The sequence below is a fragment of the Microcebus murinus genome, unplaced genomic scaffold, assembly GCF_040939455.1.
Source record: "Microcebus murinus isolate Inina unplaced genomic scaffold, M.murinus_Inina_mat1.0 scaf005_hap2_Mmur4.0, whole genome shotgun sequence".
Taxonomy (NCBI): domain Eukaryota; kingdom Metazoa; phylum Chordata; class Mammalia; order Primates; family Cheirogaleidae; genus Microcebus; species Microcebus murinus.
Genome location: NW_027438951.1, coordinates 693,113 through 717,306, shown reverse-complemented (window position 1 = coordinate 717,306; position 24,194 = coordinate 693,113). Strand labels below are relative to the sequence as shown.

The following is a 24,194-nucleotide window of genomic DNA, read 5'->3' as shown; positions in this document are numbered from 1 at the left end:
AGTTCTCACTTATAAGTGAGAACATGTAGAATTTCATTTTTAATTCCTGAGTTACTTCACTTAGGATAAAGGCCTTCATTTCCATCCAAGTTGCTGAAAAAGACATTGTTTCATTGTTTTTTATGGTTGGGTAGTATTCCATGGTGTATGTGTGTGTGTATGTGTGTGTGACATTTTCTTTATCCACTCTTCAGTTGGTGGACACTTAGGTTGATTACATACCTTTGCTATTGTGAATTGGCTATGATACACATACAAATTCAAGTACATTTTTAATATAATGCCTTGTTTTTCTTTGGGTAGATACTCAGTAGTGGATTGCTGGATTGAATGATAGATTTACTTTTAGTTCTTTGGGAGTCTCCATGCTGTTTTCCATAGAGGTTGTACTAATTTACATTTCTATGAACAGTGTATGAGCATTCCCTTTTCACTGCATTTGTGCCAACATCTATTTTTTTTTTTTTGCAATTTTTAAAAATGGCCATTCTGACAGGGGTAAGGTGGTATCTCATTGTGGTTTTAATTTTCATTTCTTTGATGACTAGTGATGTTGAACATTTTTTCATGTGTTTGTTGCCCATTTGTACATCTTCTGAAAAATTTTTGTTCATGTCATTTGCCCACATTTTAATGGGGTTGTTTTTTTCATGCTGAGTTGTTTTAGTTCCTTGTAGATTCTGGATATTATCCTTTTGTCAGATGCATAGTTTGTGAATATTTTCTTTCATTCTGTAGGTTGTCTACTTACTCTTTTGATTATTTCTTTTGTTGTGCAGAAGCTTTTAAGTTTGATTAAGGCCCATTTGTTTATTTTTATTTTGGTTACATTTGCCTTTGGGGGCTTAGTCATAAATTCTTTGCCTAGGCCAATGCCCAGAAGACGTTTCCCAAGATTTTCTTCTATAATTTTTATAAAAGTTTGATCTCTTCTGCCCCAATTTGGATACCTTTAATTCTGCTTTCATGTCTGATTGCTATAGCCAGGACTTCCAACACTATGTTGAATAGAAGTGGAGATAAAGGGCAGCCTTGCCTGGTTCCAGTTCTAAGCAGGAATGCTTTCAATTTTTCCCCATTCAGTATGATGTTGGCTATGGGTCTGTCGTACATGGCTTGTATCATATTTAGGTATGTCCCTTCTATGCCTATTTTATTAAGTGTTCTTATCATGAAAGGGTGTTGAATTTTGTCAAAAGCTTTTTCTGCATCTATTGAAATAATCATATGATATTATATTTAGAAAACCCCAAAGACTCAACCAAGAGACTTCTGGAATTGATAAATGAATTTAGTAAAGTCTCAGGATATAAAATCAATACACACAAATCAGAGGCATTCATATACGCCAATAACAGTCAAATTGAGAACCAAATCAAACACTCAATACCCTTCACAATAGCAACAAAGATAACAAAGTACCTAGGAATATACTTAACTAAGGAGGTAGAAGACCTCTACAGGGAGAACTATGAAACACTTAGGAGGAAATAGCAGAGGATATAAACAGATGGAAATTCATACCATGCTCGTGGGTCAGCCGACTAAACAATGTTAAAATGTCTATACTACCCAAACTGATCTACAGATTCAATGCAATACCTATTAAAATCCCAACATAATTCTTCACAGATATAGAAAAAATAATTTTACGCTTCGTTTGGAACCAGAGAAGACCTTGTATATCAAAAGCAATTCTAGGCAATAAAAACAAAATGGGAGGTATCAAAATGCCAGATTTCAAACTATACTACAAAGCTGTAGTAATTAAATCAGTCTGGTATTAGCACAAAATAGGAATATTGACCAGTGGAACAGAACTGAATACCCTGACATAAAACCATCCTCATATACTCATCTAATCTTTGACAAAGCAGACAAAAACATACATTGGGGAAAAGAATCCCTTTTCAATAAATGGTGCTGGGAAAACTGGAAAGCCATTTGTAGAAGGCTGAAGCAGGATCCACACCTTTCACCTCTCACAAAAATCAACTCATGCTGGATAACATACTTAAACCTAAGGTATGAAACTATTAGAATTCTAGAGGAAAATGTTGGAAACACTCTCCTAGACATCGGCCTAGACAAAGAGTTTATGAAGAAGACCCCAAAGGCAATCACAGCAGCAACAAAAATAAATAAATGGGACATGATCAAACTACAAAGTTTCTGCACAGCCAAAGAAATAGTCATGAAAGTAAACAGACAGTCTACAAAATGGGAGAAAATTTTCGCATCCTAGACATCTGATAAGGGGCTGATAACTAGAATCTACTTAGAACTCATGAAAATCAGCAAGAAAAAAAATCAAACAACCCTATGAAAAAGTGGGCAAAGGACATGAACAGAAACTTCTCAAAAGAAGACAGAATAATGGCCAACAAATCTATGAAAAAATGTTCAACATCTCTAATCATCAGGGAAATGCAAATCAAAACCACAATGAGATATCACTTATTTCCAGTAAGAATGGCCTTTATCAAAAAGTCCCAAAACAATAGATGTTGGCATAGATGCAGAGAGATAGGAACACTCCTACACTGCTGGTGGGACTGTAAACTAGTTCAACCTCTATGGAAAGCAATATGGAGATACCTTAAAGCGATACAAGTGGATCTACTATTTGATCCAGCAATCCCATTACTAGGCATCTACCCAAAAGATCAAATAACACTCTACAAAAAAGACATCTGCACTAGAATGTTTATAGCAGCACAATTCACAATTGCAAAGTTGTGGAAACAACCCAAGTGCCCACCAATACATGAGTGGATTAATAAAATGAGGTATATGTATACCATGGAGTACAATTCAGCTCTAAGAAATAATGGTAATATAGCAACTCTTGTATTTCCTGGATAGAGCTGGAACACATTCTATTAAGTGAAGTATCCCAAGAATGGAAAAACAAGCACCAAATATACTCACCAGCAAACTGGTATTAACTGAGCAGCACCTAAGGGGACACATAGGAACTACATTAATGGGGTATTGGGTGGGTGGAAGGGGGGAGGGTGTGGGCATATACATACATAATGAGTGAGATGTGCACTGTCTGGGGAATGGTCCCGCTTGAAGCTCAGACTTGTGGGGGAAAGAGGGGCAAAGGCATTATTTGAAGCCTTAAAATTTGTACTCCCATAATATACTGAAATAAAGAAAAAAAATTTATGGTTTCATGTCACACATTGAAATCTTTAATCCATTTTGAGTTAATTTTTGTATACAGTAAGAAATATAGATCCAGTTTCATTCTTCCACATATGGCTATCCAGTTTTAGCACCATTTATCGCAGTGTCTTTTCCCCGGTGTATGTTTTTGTCTGCTTTGTTGAAAATCAGTCGGCTGTAAGTATATATCCTTATTTTGGGGTTCTCTATTCCGTTTCATTGATCTGTGTGTCTACTTTTATATCAATATCATGCTATTTTGGTTACTATAACCTTGTAAGTATAATTTGAAGTCAAGTAATGTGATGGTTCCAGTTTTTTGTTTGTTTGTTTGTTTTTGCTTAGGATTGCTTTGGTTATTTGAGCTCTTTTTTGGTTCCATATAAATTTTAGGATTGTTTTTTCTAATTCTGTGAAGAATGATGTTGGTATTTTGGTAGGAATTGTTTGAATCTGTAGATCGCTTTGGGAAGTATGGTCATTATAACAATATTGATTCTTCCAATCTATGAGCATGGGATATTTTTCCATTTGTTTGTGTCATCTAGAATTTCTTTCATCAGTGACTTATATTTCTCCTCTGTAGAGATTTTTCACTTCCTTGTTTAAGTATATTCCTATGGTTTTTCTTTTCTTTTTTTTTTGGCAGCTATTATAAATGGGATTGAGCTTTTGCTTTGGTTCTCAGCTTGGTTGTATTGATGTATAGAAATGCTACTGATTTCCATATGTTGATTTTGTAACCTGAGACTTTACTGAATTCATTTATCAATTCTATGAACCTTTTGAAAGAGTCTTTAGGATTATCTAGGTATAAGGTCATATCACCAGAAAACAGAGATAATTTGACTTCCTCTTTTCCAATTTTGATGTGTTTATTTCTTTTGATTAATGATTTCTCTGGCTAGGACTTCCAGTACTATGTTGAATAGTGGTGAAAGTGGGCATCCTTGTCTTGTTCATTTTCTTAGGGGGAATGCTTTCAACTTTCCCCCATTCAATATGATGTTGGATGGGGGGGTTGTCATATATGTCTCTTATTATTTTGAGGTATATTTTTTTTATGCCTCTTTTGTTGAGGGTTTTTATCATGAAAAAATGTTGGATTTTATCAAATGCTTTTCTGCATCTATTGAGGCAATCATATTGTTTTTGTTTTTAATTCTGTTTATGTGGTAACTATATTTATTGATGAGTATATGTTGAGTCATCCTTGTATTCATGAGATAAAATCCACTTGATCATGGCGTGTTGTCTTTTGGATGTACTGTTGGAGTTGGCTTACTAGAATTTTGTTGAGAATTTTTGCACCTATGTTAATCAGGGATATTGGCCTGTAGTTTTCTTTTTTTTGCTATGTCCTTTCCTGTCTTTGGTATCAGGGTGATACTGGCTTCATAGAATGAATTAGGGAAGATTCCCTCATTCAGTTTTTTGGAACAGTTTCAGTAGGATTGGTACTGGTTCTTCTTTTTACACCTCATAGAATTTGGCTATGAATCCATCTGGTCTTGGGTTTGTTATGTTGTTCTTGGGAGATTTGTTATTACTGATCCAATCTCATTACTCATTATTGATCCATTCAGGATTTCTATTTCTTTATGATTCAAGCTTCGAAGGTTGTATGTTTCCAGGATTAATCCATTTCCTCTAGATTTTCTAATTTGTGGGCAGAGATATTCATAGTAATCTTGGACGATCTTTTGTATTTCTGTGGTTTCATCTGTAATTTCCCCTTTTTCAATTCTGATTCACTGTATTTGAATCTTCTTTTTTCTTGGTTAATCTAGCTGGTGGTCTATCAATTTTGTTTATTATTTCAAGGAAGCAACTTTTATTTCATTGATTCTTTATTTTATTATTATTATTATTATTTTTTTATTTTGGCATATTATGGGGGTACAGATATTAAGGTTTCAATAAATGCACATTTCCCCCCTCCCCCCACAAGTCTGAGTCTCTAGCATGACCATCTTCCAGATGGTGCACATTTCACTCATTATATATGTATATACCCTCCCCCCACCCCCTGCCCAATACCCTATTACTGTAGTACCTATGTGACCACTTAGGTGCTGTTCAGTTAATACCAATTTGCTGGTGAGTATATGTGGTGCTTGTTTTTCCATTCTTGGGAAACTTCAATTAATAGTATGGGTTCCAGCTCTAACCAGGAAAATATAAGATGTGCTATATCACCATTGTTTCTTAGAGCTGAATAGTACTCCATGGTATACATATAGCACATTTTATTAATCCATTCTTGGATTGATGGGCACTTGGGCTGTTTCCACAGCCTTGCAATTATGAATTGTGCTGCTATAAACATTCAAGTGCAGGTGTCTTTTTTGGAGAGTGTCATTGGATCGTTTGGATAGATGCCCAGCAATGGGATTGCTGGATCAAATGGTAGATTCACTTGTATTGCTTTAAGGTATCTCCATATTGCTTTCCACAGAGGTTGAACTAATTTGTAGTCCCACCAGCAGTGTAGGAGTATAGAAATTTTTATTTCCATCTTGATTTCTTCATTTATGAAGTAATCATTTAGTAGGAGGTTGTTTGATTTCCACGTTTTTGTGTAGAAATGTGAGTTTCTGTTACGGTTGATTTCTACTTTTATTCCACTGTGATCTGAGAAGATACATGGTATGATTTCTATTTTTTTAAATTTCTTGAGGTTTACTTTGTGTCCTAGGATATGGTCAATCTTAGAGATGTCCCGTGAGCTGATGAGAAGAACGTATAGTCAGTGGATTTTGGGTAGAATGTTCTGTAAATGTCAGTCAGACCCAATTGTTCTAGAGTTTTGTTTAAGTCCATTATTTCTTTGTTAATTTTCTGTTTGGAGGATCTGTCTTGTGCCGTCAGTGGGGTGTTGAAATCTCCGGTGATTATGGAGTTGCTATTAATCCATTTGCTTAGCTCCAGTAAGGTTTGCTTTATGAATCTGGGTGCACCTAAGTTGGGTGCATATATATTTAAAATTGTTATCTCTTCTTGTTGAAGTGTGCCCTTCACCATTATATAATGACCCTCTTTGTCTTTCACTAGTTTTCTTGGTTTAAAAACTAAATCGTCTGAAATTAGAACTGCCACGCCAGCCTTCTTTTGGCTTCCACTTGCTTGGAATACTGATCTCCACCCTTTTACTTTTAGTCTATAAGCATCCTTGCAGGTTAGATGTGTTTCCTGAAGACAGCATATACTTGGCCTATATTTTCTTATCCATTCAGCCAGCCTATGTCTCTTGAGTGGAGAGTTTAAGCCATTCACATTTATTGAGAGAACTGATAGGTAAGGTAGATTACTGTTCATTCTGTTGGGTTGGATGTTGTTGCTTTGATTTCTCTCTTGAGCCATTGTATTATCTGGCCTTTAATATTTGGGTTTTGGTTGTTTTTATATTCGTGAGTTTTTATTATGGTGTTCCATGTGTAACAATGTTTTGAGTAGTTCTTATAGGGCTGGTCTTGTCTTGGTGAATTCTCTGAGACTTTGCTTGTCTGAGAATGTCTTTATTTCTCCTTCATATATGAAGCTTAGTTTTGCAGGGAAAAAGATTCTAGGGTGGGCATTGTTTTGTTTCAGAAGAGTGAGAATGGGGCCCCAGTCTCTCCTTGCTTGTAAAGTCTCATTAGAGAAATCTGGTGTTATTTGAATTGGCTTTCCCTTGTATGTCACTTGCTTCTTTTGTCTTACAGCTCTTAGAAGGGCCTCTTTAGTTGATATTTTGGTCAGTCTGATGACTGCATGATGTGACGTCTTCCTGTTTGCATCGAATCTCCCAGGGGTCCTCTGAGCTTCGTGAACTTGTATATTGAGATTTTGAGCAAGGCCTGGGAAATTTTCCTCTATTATATCTTCAAATAGCGTGTCCAACCCTTGGGTGTTGTCCTCTTCCCCTTCTGGTAACCCTATGACCCTCACATTAGGTTTCTTCACATAATCCCACATCTCTTGTAGGCTTTGCTCTTTTCTCTTGTTTCTCTGCTTTATCTCTGTGATGGTTTTATTTAGTTGGAGGGTGTTATCTTTAATCTCTGAGATTCTTTCTTCTGTTTGATCTACCCTGTTCTTGAGACTTTCCACTGTATTTTGTAGTTCCCTGAATTGATTCTTCATTTCCAGGAGTTCGGTTAAACTTTTCTTCATTGTGTCCATTTCTTTTTCCAGATCCTGGAGGCTTTTTGTGGTTTCTTTGTGTTGTTTATTGAGTTGTTGTTGCAGCTCGGTGAGTGTTCTTATGATCCACATCTGAAATTCCTGTTCTGTCATTTTGGTTGCCTGGTGTGGGTTGGTGTCCGTTTCTAGGGAGCTGGTGCTCCTCTTTGGTGGTGTGTTTTCCGTTTGGTTCTTCATATTTCCTGAGTTCCTTCAGTGATTTCTTCCCATGTAGATCAGTTGTTGTTTCTTTCCTTTAGGTTTTTGTTTGGGTATTCACACGCCTTGTTTAGTTTCTGAGCCGTTAGGTGGTGTCTGTGCATGAGATTCGACCACTCCTGGTATAATGAGTCAGTGGGTGCCATGAAAAGGCTGTGCAGGATGCCGTGCCTGTCAGTAGGTGGTGCTTGCTTGGAGGAACAGGCTGTGCTGTTGTTTTTGTGTCCTGTTATCAGCTCTTGTTCTGGGTGGAGCTGGGTTGGGTAAGCCTGCCCTTAGGCACCACCAATGCTGTTAGCAGGGGTCAAAGTTTTGTTCTCTGCTTCCAGGAAAAGCTGTCAGGGCGGGGCTGGAATGATCCGGCTCAGCCAGAAAGTCTGGGTGTGGGGGTAGGGCTGTCTGAGACCCGCAGTCTGGAGCGGGCCTCGCTTCTTTCCACCCTCCCCAACTCCGCAGCTACTCCCGGGCCTCTGCCAGCAGGCCAGACCACACGCCACCAGGCCTCCCCGGATTGTGATGCCAGCGGGGAGGTTCCCTGGGCAGAAACGCTGCCTGGGCTGGGCGCACAGCCTCCCTTTTGTGGGAGGGTTGGCCTCTAAGATGCTGATCTGCCCCTGGAGGCACACACACCTCAGTAGGCTGTTCACAAATATCCCTTCTGTGCCCTGGGCAATGCTAGACCTGGGTGCACGGGATCTGGTCTGCAGGTCCGACCTCTGGGTCCCAGAGTTCAAACTGTATCCCCACCAGGGAGAGGAGTTCCGGTCTCAATTCACCCACAGGGAGCCCAAGCTGGGTCTGGGTCTCTCAGCCTCTGAGTCCTCACCGTTCTCCTGGGAACACCGTGCCAGCAGCACCTGGGAGGGCTGGCGTTTAGGGCGCTCACAGTCTGAGTTCCCCTTAGTCAGGTGTAGGGTCCCAAAAGGGAAGGTCCTGTTCCCTCGAGGTGCCTCCGGCTGGTGGCTGTATTGTCTCTCTGGGCAGCCGCAGGTAGGGTCGGCGGAGGGGAGGAGGAGGCTATATGGCGCCTGCCGCAGGGCTCAGGTCTGTGCACACGGAGGTGCCCCGAGGGATTTGGGAGTCTGGTGCCGTGTCCGCTACAGGCTCACCACTAGCTGGCGGCGGCCGTCTCTGGGCTGGTGTCTGCAGGTCTCTCCACCCGCTGGGGAGCCCACCAGCAGTCCCAAATGCAGGGGAGAGGAAAGGTGATTTATCCACCTACCCTTCCCGCTTGTCTTCGGGCTGCTCTAGCGGTCTCAGCTTCCAGTTCTCCTCCACAGCGTCCTCCCGTGGAGTCTCCCGTGGTCTCAGGTACCCCTCCTTCCGGTCCTCGTCTGCTGTATGCTCGCCTTCTTGCTTCTTTTTTCTAATTTCTGCTAGAATCTGTCTTTACTGCAGAGACACTCTTTCTGGCGGTGTTTCTCGTCCGCCATCTTGATCCTCCTGTTCTCATTGATTCTTTATATTGTTTTGTTTTCAGTTTCACTTAGTTCTGCTGTGATCTTTGTTATTTATTTTCTTCTGCTAACTTGGGGTTTGTTTTGTTCTTGTTTTTCTAGTTCCTTGAGGTGTGATGTTAGGTTGTTAATTTATGATCTTTCTGTTTTTTCAATGTAGGCATTTATTGCCACAGACCTCTCTCTTAGCCTGCTTTTACTGTATCTTGAGGTTTTGATAAGTTATATGATTATTATAATTCCTTTCAAAAAATTTTTAATTTCCATCTTGATTTCATTGTGGACTCAAAGATAATTCAGGAACAGGTTGTGTAATTTCCATGTATTTGTATAGTTTTGAGAGTTCTTCTTGGAACTGATTTCTAGTTTTATTACACTGGGGTCTGAGAAGATACTTAATATGATTTTGATTTTTTAAAAGTTATTGAGACTTGTTTTGTGGCCTAGCATATGGTCTATCTTGTAAAATGCTCCATAGGCTAACGAGAAGAATATATATTCTGCAGTTTTGGGGGAAAATATTCTGTAAATGTCTGTTCAGTCTATTTGTTCTAGAGTCCACTTTAAGTCCAGTGTTTATTTGTTGACTTCCTGCCTTGTTGATCTGTCTAGTGCTATCAGTGGAGTGTTGAAATACCTTACTATTATTGTATTTTTGTCTATCTCTTTTCTTCAGTCTAGTAATATTTGTTTTATGAATCTGGGTGCTCTGGTGTTAAGTGCATATATATTTAGGATTGTTATTAACTTCTTGTTGAATTGATCCCTTTAACATTCTATAATGACCTTCTTTGTCTTTTTTACTGTTGTTGATTTTAAAATCTGTCTTATATAATGTAAGTATAGCTACTTCTGCTCGCTTTTGATTTCCATTTGCATGTAATATTTTTTGTGCCCCTTTACCTTGAGTCTATGAAAATCTTTAACAGTTAAGTGTGTCTCTTGAAGGCAGCAGATATTTGGATTCTATTTTTCTCAAATCCATTCCAGCAATCTATATCTTTTAAGTGGGGCATTTATTTTCAAAGTTAATAATAATATGTGAGGTTCTGTTATTGTCATGATGGTAATTGCTACCTAATTGCTTTGTATCCTTAGTTGCAAAATTGTTTTTGTAGGAACTATGAGTTTTATGGTTTCATGTGTTTTTATCATAGTGAGTATCAAACTTTTGTTACCATGTTTAGAACTCCCTTCAGCATTTTTTATAGAGCTTGTCCAGTGATGACAAATTCCCTTAGTATTTACTTGTCTGGGATAGACTGTATTTCTCCTTCATTCATAAAGCTTAGTTTAGCAGGATACAAAATTCATGGCTGACAGTTCTTTCCTTTGAGAATATTGAAAATAGGAGCTCAATCTCTCCTGGCTTATAAGGTTTTTGCTGAGCAGTATGCCATTAGTCTTATTGGCTTTACTTTATAGGTAATTAGACAGTTTTATCTTGCTGCTTTTAAAATTTTTCCTTCACATTGACTTTAGATAGTCTGATAACTATATGCCTTGGTGAAAACCTTCTTGCAATGTATCTCCCTGGTGTTTGTGGAGCTTCTTCTATCTGGATGTCTAAATTCCTTGCAAGACCAGGGAAGTTTTCCTCAATTATTCTCTCAAATAGGTTTTCCAAACATTTTACATTTTCTTCTTCGCCTTCAGGAATATCTATGACTCATAGATTTGAATGTTTTACATAGTGCCAGAATTCTTGAAGACTTTGTTCGTTTTTTAAATTCTTTTTTCTCATTTTTGTCTGACTGTGTTAATTCAAAAGACCTGTCTTCAAGCTCTGAAATTCTTTCTTTGGCTTCATCTATTCTATTGTTTGAGCTTTCAAACTGCATTTTGTAATTCTATCAATGTGTCTTTCATTTCCAGAAGTTTTTTTTTTTTTTTGAGACAGAGTCTCACTCTGTTGCCTGGGCTAGAGTGCCGTGGCATCAGCCTAGCTCACAGCAACCTCAAACTCCTGGGCTCAAGTGATCCTCCTGCCTCAGCCTCCTGGGTAGCTTGGACTACAGGCATGTGCCACTGTGCATGGCTAATTTTTTTTCCTATTTTTTTTAGTTGTTTGGCTAATTTCTTTCTATTTATAGTAGAGATGGGATCTCTCTTGTTCATGCTGGTCTCGAACTCCTGAGCTCAAGCAATCCTCCCGCCTTGGCCTCCCAGAGTGCTAGAATTACAGGTGTGGGGCACCATGCCCGGCCTAGTTTTTTTAAATCTGTCTATCTCTTCAGCGAATTTTTCATTCATGTCCTGAATTATTATTAGTAGTATTTTTTGGTTTGTATTGGCTTTTAACTTTTTCTTGGATTTCATTGAGCTTACTTACAATCTGTTTTTTGAATTCTTTATCTGTTATTTGAGAATTTTTCTTTTGATTGGGATCCATTGCTAGAGAGCTAATATAATCCTTTGGGGGCATTGAAACAGTCTGCTTTTTCAAACTGCCCAGAGTTCTTATGCTGTTTCCCTCTCATCTAGAGAATCTGTCACTTCTTATTTTTTACTTTACTTTCATTTGGATGGGGCTTTTAAATTTTTTAAAATTTAATTTAATTTTCCCCCTTGAGGGTGTGATTATAATGTATGTTGGCTTTAGTTGTTTGGTTTCAATTTGGGGTGCCAAAGGGCCAAGGCTCTGTATGAGTTCCTTAGTTATAGATAGCCTTTGTGTGGTGGCTTTCTCAAATGCTGATTGCAACAGAGATGTACTGGGTGTATAAGCAGGCTCACTACCTTATGCAGGACTGGAATTGTGGACGTGTCAGGAAGCTAATCTTGTTCTTCAGCACCATAACTTTCTGTCAGTTGGTGTTAAATTGGGTTGTATACTTCAATCTCCAGGGCCAGTAGGTAGCACTTATGAGTAAGAGTTGCAGCAGAAGCCAGTGGGTATGTTTTTGAACTTTATTTACCCATGAGGGGCTCTCTGTTGTCTCAGATGATGGACTAGTTTTTGGCAGTAAAGTGATCCACTTCACTGTCATAACCCTGTCCTGAGATTTGTGACTCTCAGTTCAATTAAACCCTGTCATCTATCTCCAGGCCAAAATGTTGCTGAGAGCTACAGAAAATGCCTGTTGCATAGCTCTCTGCCTAAATGGTTTCAAGGGAGAACCTCTTCCCTTGGCCCAAAACAGATAGCTTTGCAGCTCACCTGTTCTCTTCTGTGGGGAACACTGCAGCTCTGTGTAGAGAGGGAGAGGTACCCTACCTTTCAGCACATGTTGGTGAGTACCAGCTGTGGCTGGCAATTTGGGTCAGACCTCTGGGGGAGTGTTCAGCTGCCAGCAGTGATGGACTAGGTAAGGTAATCCCCAATCCCTATGCTCCTGAATGGCATGCTTGAATCCTGGGGGACCAGACGAGGACTGGGCTGGCAAACTTGCCCTCAGGCCCCCATGGATTCAGGTGCTTCCCATGATAGGGAGGGGCAGGGTGAACCCCTGGTTGCTGGCAGAACACTCAAGCAAGGGAAGGGTGGTTGCATTGTGGGCCTGCCACTCTAGGAAGGGTGGGCTACTCTCTGTGAGATTAGCAGAGACAGGAAGCTGTGGGGTTTGTGGAATGCAGCCACTGGGCCCCTGAGAATACTTAGGCTGGGGCAGGGCATTGTGGCTCAGGCCTACCACCAGTGCAGGTGGGCCTCTCTCGGTGAAGGCAGACAGTTGTGGGGTGCATGAACTTTTAGCACCTCTGTCCCTCAGAAGCAGAAGTGGTCTCTGTTCTTGGGGTTCTCAAAGGCACCCAGCTTCCCAGTTCCCTTCTTGGCCCAGCAACAGTGGTGGTGTGGTGGCAGCAGCTCAAACCACTGGGGGATGGGCTCCCAGAACGGCCGCAGGCTGCAGCTGGGATGCTTACATGGGGGAAAGAATTTGTGCTGTGGATTTGCCACCAGGGAAGGTGGGCCCCCTCTCAGTGGAGGCAGGCAGCTGTGACCTCCCTCCCTCAGCAGTGGCAGAAGTCTCTGTTTTGGGGATGCAAGAAAGCACCCAGATTCCTAGCTACCTCCCTGGAGTGTTGTAGCAGCTCGAAGTGCTGGAGACTGAGCTCTCAAAATGGCTGTGGGCTGTGATGAAAGGCTCAGTTGGGGGAGGGACAGTTGTGCCACAGAATTGCTTCCAGGGTGTCCACTTCTTCTCAGTAGAGGCAGGCAGCTGTGGGGTATGCAGACTTCTCCCACCTTCCCTCAACAGGAGCAGCAGTATCTGTTCTTGGGATACACAAAAGTGCCCAGCCTCCCCTCTCCCTTTGTGGCCCTGTGGAAGTGGTGAATTTGTTTAGACTTATTTTGTGAATTTGTTTAGACTTATTTTATGGTCTATCCTTGAGAATGTTCTATGTGCTGATGAAAAAAATGTGTATTCTGTAGCAGTTAGAAGAAACGTTCTATAAATGTCAGTAAAGTCTGTTTGGCCTAAAGTGAAGTTTAACTCCAATTTTCTTTGTTGATTTTCTATCTGAATGATCTTTCCATTAGTGAAAGTGTGGTGTTGAAGTCCCCTACTATTATTGTATTGGAATCTATCTCTATCTTTAGGTCTATTAATATTTGCTTTATATAGGCATTCCAGTGTTAGGTGCATATATATTTTGATTGTTATATCTTCTTGCTGAGTTGATAACTTTATCATTATATAATGACCTTCTTTGTCTCTTTTAATAGTTTTTGAATTGAAATCTATTTTATCTGATACAAGTATAACTACTTACTCCTGTTCTTTTTTGATTTCCACTTGCATGGAATATCTTTTTCCATCTCTTAACTTTCAGATTGCTTCTATTCTGCCATTTTTGTGACATCACTCTAACTATGTTTTTGATAGAGCCCCTGTCTACTGGAACATCAATGATGCTCACATGATACTTGCTGGTCTCAAGTTTCTTTAGGGAGATATCAATGGTAATATCATATTCACGTTCAGTTTTCAGTTTATCCAAGCCCCAGGCATACTTGAATGAGCCTTTTACCATCTCAACAGCCTCTTTCTCAAAATTTTTGGTTGTTCTTTTGTTAAACACACATTTATACATCAGATGGCCAGGAGTGTTATACAGGAATATACATGTCGAATGACAATGATGCTGATATGAATCTTTTCCTTTCCCAATTTTGGCTTAGATTTAGCAGTGGTTTTCATGACATCTGTGTTCTGACAGCAAACCCATTGTGAAGAAAAGCAACTCTATATATCTTAAAGCTCATAAAACATTTTATCATTGTTTATACAAATAATATTTATAGTTGTCCACATATTTATGCTTTTTTGCTTTTTATTCTTTCTTGCTTCTCACACCCGTCATTTGGTATCACATGTACATTGTCTTAAGTATAACATTAGAATATTTTTACTGAGTTTTTGCTAGTGGTGAAGTTTCTCTGTTTATGCTTGTCTGAAAATGTACTTATTTCACCTTCATTTCTGAATCATATATTTAATGGCTATAGAATTCTAGGTTTACAGTTATTTATTTCAATGCCTTCTAGATACCATTCCCCCATCTTCTATCTTTATCAGTTTTGTACAGCTTTTCAGGAAAACAGCTCTTAGTTTCATTGATCTCTTCTATTGTTTTTCTAGTTTCTATTTCATTTATTTCTACTCTAATTTTTGTTATTTGCTTCTTTCTGCTAACTTTGGGTTTAGTTTCTTCTTTTTCTAATTCCATAAGGCATAACATTAGTTTATTTGTGATCTTTCCTTTTTATGTAGGCATCTATCACTATAAATTTCCCTCTTAAAACTGCTTTTGCTGCATCCCATAAGTTTTGGTATGTTATGTTTCCATTTTCATTTGTTTCAAGATATTTTTAAAATTCCCTTTTAATTTCTTCTTTGATCCAGTAGTTGCTCAGAACCATATTGTTTAATTTACATATATTTGTCAATTTTCCATAATTCCTGCTATTATTGATTTCTAGTTTTATACTATTGTGATCAAAAAGACACTTGATATTATTTTGATCTTCTTATATGCATTAAGACTTATTTGTGGCCTAATATATGATCTATCCTAGACAGTGTTCCATGTGCCCTTCAGAAGACTGTGCATTCTGTTGCTGTTGAGTGGAATGCTCTGTATGTATCTGTTAGTTCCATTTGGTCTAAAGTGTCATTCAAGTCCAATGTTTCCTTATTGATTTAATGTCTGATCTGTCTATTGTTGGAAGTGGGATATTGAAATTCAATGCCATTATTATGCTTAGAGTCTATGTCTCCCTTCAGATCTATTATTGTTTGTTTTATATATTTAGGTGCTCTGATGTTGGGTGCATATATATCAGGTCATTAAATATGAAATGTCTGATTTTGAATCAAAAGTGTAGCTTATTATATCTCAAACAAGATGCAGTATAATTGGGTGGGCACGGTGGCTCACACCTGTAATCCTAGCATGCTGGGAGGCTGAGGTGGATGGATTGTTTGAACTCAGGAGTTCGAGACCAGCCTGAGCAAGAGTGAGACCCCATCTCTACCAAAAATAGAAAAAGTTATCTGGGCATGGTGGTGCATGCCTGTAGTCCCAGCTACTTGGGAGGCTGAGGCAGAAGGATCACTTGAACCCAGGAGTTTGAGGTTGCTGTAAGCTAGGCTGACACCACAGCACTCCAGTCCAGGCAACAGAGTGAGACTCTGTCTGAAAAAAAAAAAGATGCAGTATAATTAATCAAAGTATGTGCCTAAACTATTGACCCAGGTTTGCCATCTTAACAGTAGCTTGTTTATGCCAGCAGCAAAGAAGCCTGGAGAGTGAGTGGCCATGAAATCACCAAAGGCATTTTCCACAGCTTGTTGAGAATTGAATATTTTTCCTTGCAAGAAGTGGTACAAAGCCTGGAAAAAGTGGTAGTCAGTTGGTGTAAGGTCTGATGAATATTGTGAATGACAGAGAGTTTCCAAGTCCAGCCTCTGTAGTTTGAGCGGTGTTGTTTTTGCAACGTGTAGTCAAGTGTTGTCTTCAAGAGGATTGGTCTGTCTCTATTGACCAATTTTGACTGCTTAATTGCAAGCATCCTAATCATTTTGTCCAATTGGCTGCAGTAGACATCTGCTGTAATGGATTGACCAGGTTGTTCTTTTTTCTTTGAATATATTCTCTGTCCATTTATCTTTATAAGATAAAGATATCCCTTTATATACTGATAATGGATATCTTGTTCTGCTTGATGGTGTCCCAGTAGTTTCTTAACTCATCTTCATTCTTTTAAATTCTTTTTTCTTTTGTTCATCAGATTGGATGATTTCCAGTGACCTGTCTTTGGGTTCAGTGATCCTTTCTTCTACTTGATCTAGTTTGCTTTCAACCCCTGTACTGAATTTTTCAGTTCAGTTATAATATTATTTCAATGATTTCTGTTTGGTACTTTTTTGTACTATCTCTTTGTTGAAATTTTCAGTTTGTTCTTGCATTACTCTCCTGACCTTGGTTACCATCTTTACGACCATTATTTTAAATTTTCTTTTGGATAAATTACATATCTTCACTTCATTTTGGGGTAGGTTTCTGGAGATTTATCTTGTTCTTTTGTTTGGAATGTATGTCCTTGTTTCTTCATTTTCCTTGAATTTCTGTGTTGGTTTATGCATGTTAGATAAGATAACTGCCTCTCCCAGTCTTGCTAGACTTGCCTTGTGTAAGAGAAGGATCTCATCAATCATTCCAGTCAGATATTTTAAGGTGCCCCTTAAATCTTTGTGTTCATCCAAAGTGCTGTCTCTGGTTTTGGTGGTTCCCTGGAGATCAGAATGTGCCATGTCCTATCAGTACCCCAAGACCAGTGCTGACACCCTATCAGTACCTGAGACCAGTACCCTTAGAAGCCAGGCTGTCTAGGTATAGTTGGAAAGGTTGGGGATATGTGTTCCAGTTTTTTCTACCTTCACAGTGAAGTTGGGGTGCTCAATGTAAAGATGCTACATTTTTAAAGCCCCTTTTCTGCACTGATTCTGGAGATGAGCCCCCTGGAAATGCTTGTGCACCTGTATATAACTGATGCTTTTTGGTGTGGTCTTGAGAGATTTGTGTTTGCCTAGTCTCTTCTGCTCTCAGAGCTAGGAGGCTTAGGATGCAGTTCCTCAGGTGGAAGCTGTAAAATTTGGGGCACTGGATACATGGAAAAACCCTTTTTAGTTGGAATTAATAGACCTGGAGTTATCAATGGAGCAAGCCTTGGGAGAAGGCTCAGGAAGTGCTGATCTGTTTCTCAGGCTTCCAGCAGGCTACTGTTTGTCCTTTTAACTCTCAGATTCAAGTTATTTAGAAGCTGGGCAGCCAAGTAGCTACTGGAAGAGTGTGTTGTAAATCCCTCCAGGGAGAAACAGGGAGCTGTGTTTGCTTTTTTTTTTTTTTTTGAGACAGAGTCTCACTTTGTTGTCCAGGCTAGAGTGAGTGCCGTGGCATCAGCCTAGCTCACAGCAACCTCAAACTCCTGGGCTCCAGTGATCCTTCTGCCTCAGCCTCCCGAGTAGCTGGGACTACAGGCATGTGCCACCATGCCCGGCTAATTTTTTTTTTTTTTATATATATATCAGTTGGCCAATTAATTTCTTTCTATTTATAGTAGAGACGGGGTCTCGCTCTTGCTCAGGCTGGTTTTGAACTCCTGACCTTGAGCAATCCGCCCGCCTCGGCCTCCCAAGAGCTAGGATTACAGGCGTGAGCCACAGCGCCCGGCCCTGTGTTTGCTTTTTAAGCACCTTCTCCACACTTATCCCTGGGGATGAAGCACCCCCCCAATTTTTCCTGTGGTACTGTCATATAGAGAGACTTGCATATGCCTAATTCCCTCTATTCCCAGAGTTAGAGAATTAAAAAACAAACCATGGAGAGCTTTAGAGTTAGGACACTCTATGTGATGTCTAAGCTCTCCTATCCACAGACAGAAGCTGGGTGCTGGAGATTCCTTTCCCAGTTGTGCCTTGGGCAGTGTCCATGCCTCACTCAGCATGCCTCAGCTTTTCTTATATATTTGATGTGGATGTTTACTCAGTTATCTACTGGGTAGGTCTCTCACCTGGTCTCTGACTTTCTCTTAGAGGAAACTAATCTGTGAATAGATGTTTATTTGGTGCATCCACTGCTGGAGGGAGAGTCAGGAGCCTCTATTCTGCCATGGTCTATCTTTAATTAGTTCTATTGAAAAGTCACCTCTCTGTATCTCATTTGAAAGTGTATTGTCTTTTTTCTTTGGCTGATTTTAAGAGTTTTCTCTTGGGGTTTTCTGCAGTTTCATTTTGATGAAATGTGCATTGGTGTTCATTTTGTTATTTATCCTGGTTGGGATTTGTTGAGCCCCCTGAATCTGTGCATTGATGTCTTTTTTAAATTCTGGAAAATATTTAGCCATTGCCTCTTCAAATATTGCTTCTCCTCTAATCCCTATTTCCTTTCCTTCTGGGGTTTCAATTAAACATTGGTTAGTATTACTCCCTCTATCCTTTGTCTCTCTTCTGGTTATCTATTGTTCTATCACAAACTACCTCAACACTTTAGTAGCTTAAAACAGCAACCATTTTATTATACTGTTGGCATCTGAGCCAGTATGGAGGGCCCAAAATGGCTTCATTCACGTGTCTAGTGACTTGGTGGAGAATGCTGCAAAGTTGGACTCAGCTAGGATTATTGACTACAGGGTCTACATGTGACCTTTCCAGAATGGTGGCATCAGGGTAGTCAAACATGGTGGCTAGATTCTTCCAGGGAGAAAAATCCAAAGAGAACCAGAAGTAAGCTACATGTAACCAGAAGATCCCTGGCCTAGCCTCAGGATCACACAACATCACTTCCACCACATCTATTGGAAAGGATGCCCTATTCAATAAATGGTGCTGAAAAAATTGGAGTGCCATATGCAGAAAAATGAAATTAGACCCAATAGAATTGGTCTATGACAAATGAGTCATAATGCCAGTACAGATCAAGGAGAGGGGAATTAGAGAATAGTAAGGTCACATTGCACAAAAGTATGTAGCACATCCATTCTGCGAAAATATAGTTGGCCACAGTCTCTCATTATTTCTTTTGTATTTTCCATTTCTAAAAAATCTCTACATGCTGCATTACATAGTATTTCTTTTTTACTTACCTATAAGTTCACCAATTCTTTTTACATGATGCTTAATTATTTTAATAATTATATCTAATTATTCTAAGGTCTGTGAGTTTGTTTAGGTTTGCTATTGTTTCTGTTGCATCTTATTTATTTATTTATTTTTGTTTCTTGTTTTCTTTTGTACCCAGTATCTTTGCATTCTGGGTATTGTATCTGAAATATTTGTGAAAATAATTTGAGTCCCAGGATGTTGGTTTCTTCTCTGGAGAGGTTTTACATTTTCTTCTGCCAGATGCCTGGGGGCACTGCCAATCTGAAACTGGCTTAAATTATGATCAGGAATAGAGGTTTCATGGACAACATAGATGACAGAAAACTGGGCTGTAAATTAACATAGTGCAAGTTAACTGATTCACCATTACCTTGAGGATGTTACTTTTTGGGGGCCCAGCTTAAAGTGGGGTGGTTTATATCTACTTTTATTTCCTTGGTTATCTCATCAAGTGTTATTTGAATGCTATCTATATGCTTATGACTCCAAACTTTATATCTTTAACACAGACCTCTTCCTTCAACTCTAGATTTCATATATCAAACTGCCTATTCAACACCTCAATTTGGATGTCTATTGGGAATCTCAAGTTTAATATGTAAAAACCAGACCCTTGAGTGTTCCTTCAAATAAATCTGTTCTACCTCAAGCCTTCCACATCTCAGTAAATTACATCATCATTCACCTACTTATTCAGGACAAAAATTAAAAATCTTCTTTGAATACAGTCCCCTCATTCTCTTCATACTCAATTAACAGCCAGCCATGTATGCTTATCTTCAAATTATGCCCAATATCCTTCCATTTATTTCCATTTCCATCACCACCACACAGGTCTAAATAACTGTCTCTTCTTATCTGTATGACTGCAACTGCCTCTTACCTTGTTTCCCTTCCTCTATTCTTGCTCATGGATGCTATGTCACACAATCCCATATAATTGGCATTCCCTGCAGTTTGGACACAAAAGACCTGCTTTTGCCTCCTTACATCATCCTCTAACTCTCATTATTGATGTCATAATCTAACCTTCCATTTACTCTTAAGCTTCATCTAGACTTTGCCAGATGGTTTTCAGGATTCCTCTATAAAGCAATATCTGGAGTCTCACTGCTGCAGATAAGGTGTGCCTTTTCTACCATTTCAGCACCTGGGAAAGTCAAAGATCACAATATAAGGACAAAGGAATAACCAGTAAATTCATACCTGTTTTTTAGAGCATAGGGGGATCCACTCATCCCATAATCCCAGAGCCGCTCCACTGCAGCAATAAAATAGTGTCGTGTTTTCTTTTGAAAGCTGCGAGGGTTCTGATTTTCATCCTCATCGTAGATGTCAAAATCTTCCCTTTTCATTTCAGTTGAGATGGTATCATCATAGTTAATTTCTTCTTGATCTGACTGAAGAGTAGTAAGGATTATTTCCCTTTGATGACGTTTTAAGACAAGTGGGTTTTGAGAACATAACCTTCCAGTCTCTCCTTGTTTTGCCCAAGTGGCTTCTCTTTGGGGTCCTTCTTGTCCCTCATTTATTGCTGCTATTGCATGATTGCTTTCACATAGGTTCAGGGACAAAATGTTGTCCTTTGTCTTTAAAGCTGTGTTTTCTGGTGACTTCTCTTGGGATTTCCACTCTTTTTTTGGCATCTGAGTAGCATATTGGTTATCCCAAGCAAAAGGACCCAGCAGCTTGGAGGGAGTCTTTTCAGAGCTTTTTGTTGTCCCTTTCAAAAGAGGCATTTTTTCAGGTCTATTTGCTTTATTCCATTTAATAGCTCTCTGTGTTTTCCGAAGAAAAATATTTTTCATGAGATCCACATGGCCAGGAGACCCATTGCTAGTTTCTGTAGGGAAAAGATCCTCCTTATGAATGTGAACTTTTGGAAGCAAATCAACTTTCCCAGATGCTTCAGGCAAGTCTAGTTGCAAGGGGACAGTGTTCTCAAGTTTCTTGTATGTAACTGAATTTGTGGCATTTGTCTCCATGGAGCCAACCTTTTGTTGATTACCAATTATCTCCAAGGTTAGCATGGATAAAGAAAGGTTATTTCTTTTGGTTCCTTGTAAAAAATGGTTGCTTTCTTGGACTCCAGAACTTTTCTTCTTACAGGCTGATGCTAGAAGATGAGAAGAGTTGTCTTGGGATGGTATCCTGGTCAGATCTGTATGTCTAATAGATGGAAATACTGATACCTTTGCAGTGGGTAATGCAGAGCTATTCATTTGAGAGATGTTATGACTCCTCATAAGACAATCTGATAAAGGAGACTGAGTAATGACCTTTTTCTCCTTCTTATCATAGTCTATCTGTGTGAGGGTACCCTGGGTTAAATATTTTCTGGTTTTGGACCACTGGATTGAGGTGTCATCCACAATTATCTGCTTTTCAAGCTCTATTTCTTCTAGTGGGAGTCTGAATTGTTTCAAAGCCTGCTTACCATGTTGAGTGATAACATTCTGCTGGCTTGGATTAGGAGACATCCTTGTGGTGTCTGGATACTTCTCTACCATTTGCTTAGTTTGATTTCTCAAGCCTTCTAAGTTTTCTTCCTCCCTTTTTTTTGAGAAATTGGCCATGTGAATCTGTGTTCTATCTGGTAAATCATTTAATGACCTGTTGTCCTGAAGTACTGAAGCATATGCCCCCTCATCTAAACCTTGTACGTTTTTCCTCGTGCTCTGTAAGAAAAGGTTCTTCATGAAATTCTTAATGCCAGTCACTGTATATCCCTGAGGTAAAACTATATTCTCTTGGATTAATTTTTCCTTCCTTCCTATTTCTTCTTGAAATTTTTTTTCTTGATTGCTTGTATCATTTTCATGTACATTAGCCAAGTTAGTAAGAAATATGCTCCTGCTGCTTGGAAAAGCCATCTCTTTGAGTCCTGTGTCCTTTGAAAATTCATCCTCTCCTACTGCTACCACTTTATTCTTCTTTGACAAGAAATTCTGATCTTTCATGGATTTTTCTGATCCTAAAGATATTAATTGCTTTGGACTGGGGCCTTGCCCAGAGTTCAGGGAATTCTTTCCATGGGTTCTTTTTATCCAAATTTCTGATTCTGGAAAGAACAGCATCTTGAAGAATGATATTTCTGGATTTTCTGCATGTGGTGACACAGAGCCATCTTTTGTTTGTTGGGCCATTTCCACATTTTTTGATGAAGTAGTTTTATTTGACACATGATTTAACCTCAAAGCCACAGTATTTTTGTCCATAAACATTTTATCATGAATCAAAGACACCACTTCTTGAAACTCAGGATCACTTTCTTGCCAGACTGAGGTACTGTTCTCATTTAATAATGTTGGGCCATTGATGTGAGTCTTTCTGCTAGTTGTTGAATTATTGTATACCTTGTTTATCTTTATCAAAGAGATATTAACCTTGAATAAAGCATTATCTTTGATCAATGAAGCAGGACCATGAGCTCTTTTCTCTTTAAATAACCTGTCATTCTCCATTAATAATACATTTTTTCCCAGTGAACTTTCTTGACTGTTTTTTAAAGCTGGTTCTAACAACTTGTCAACAGTATTCCCTTCACTCAAGCTCAGAGGTACACCAGACACAATAAGGGGAAATACATTTTTGCCAAATATAGTGGTGTCTAATTTACTATCAAAGTGAACTGGCATATTTGGGCGTCCTGAGGAACCTATCTTTTCATTATCTGCTGCTAAATTGTCTAATGGAATTGTTGGTGAAGTCATTAGATTATTTGATGAACTAGAAACTTTTAAATCAAGTTTCTTCAACTCTACTGCTATAGTTGTCCCCAGATTCTCATTTAATCTTAATTGGAGGCCTGGTTCAGGAGTAAATACTATGGTCCCACTGTGATGGAGCTCTGGCCTGACTTGTGCCACTTCAGATGGGCCCTCCTTACTGTCTATTTCTGCAGGCAAATGATCATCAGGAATAGCCTTGTATGTGGCTTCTTGGAGATCAGATGAGGATAACCCATGTGGAGTAGGACTCTGTCCCAAGATCATCAACAGATCACTAGAGGAGATACTTTGTACTTTAAACATCTGTTTTCTCTCTCCAAACTGAGGGTCAATCTTCTGTATGTCATTTTCTGGAATTGTGGTGGCTCTGAATTGCTTTTGCCTAATGCTAGGGTGCTTTGAATTCTCAGAGAAGCTTCTGGGTTCAATAACATTATTTTCACTCAGCAAGTATGTTGAAATATCTTCATATGTATCCTCATAATAATCACCAGTGTTCCCGTCACAACTAGAAACCTTCAGTAAGGCTGTCATGCCTCTGTTCCGAAAGTCTGAGTTGTGGCAACCCAGAACCCACAGACCTGGAGATGAGGAAGAATAAGACTCTGGTTACTCATAACCCAGGTTACAAGAAAGTTTTTTTTAGAGGTTCTCTCCTGTTCTCAGATAAATGAAAAAAAATACTACTCAGTACCATTATATCACAGAGTTAAATCCCTGCCACATGTAACAGTCCAACAATGGTGTGGTAAATGTGCTTTTGGCATTGCTGCTATTGTGCTATGCCTGTTTGTGATGACATGAAAGGGCTGCAATTAAAAATGAACAGATATTGGGATAAAAATTGAGAAATGTAATTAATATAGATAATAGTGGAGAGTCTTAATAGTCACACAGAACTCTCGGCTGATGACAGTAACTTAATTCAGGAAAGTTTTTATAACAGCTATGTGTTATTGCTATATAACGTAGTGGCACAGGTTCTAGAGTCAGCTTGCCTGGGTTCAAATCCTAGTTCTGCCATTTACCAGCTGTGTTACTTTTAGCAAGTCACTTAAGCTCTCTGAGCTTGTTTTCTAATTTGCAAATGAGGCTAATAGTATCTACACCATCATGTAATGCCCTGAAATCACACAACAATTCCTAGCATGCACTGTTACCATTTGCAAAATAAATAAGCACAGGGAGCAGCACTTTGGTCTAGAATCCACCTAATATAAAATCTTAATATGGTGTTAGCAATATTAATTTCAGCTAAGAACAGGATTAGCTGAGTGAAAGAATGCAATAAATTGGAGTTCTGGAAAATGGCGGAGTAGGGGTGCCCTCCTGGCTCTCTG

At 39.1% G+C, this 24,194-nt stretch overlaps 1 protein-coding gene across 1 annotated transcript in view; it reads right to left on the bottom strand.

Moving 5' to 3' along the window:
• F8 (coagulation factor VIII) overlaps nt 1-24,194 on the bottom strand; it is a 249,234-nt gene that overhangs the window by 78,841 nt on the left and 146,199 nt on the right. The window contains exon 14 of the mRNA XM_075999764.1: nt 20,330-23,435. Coding sequence (XP_075855879.1) covers nt 20,330-23,435 — 3,106 coding nt within the window. The remainder of the gene's footprint in view (nt 1-20,329; nt 23,436-24,194) is intronic.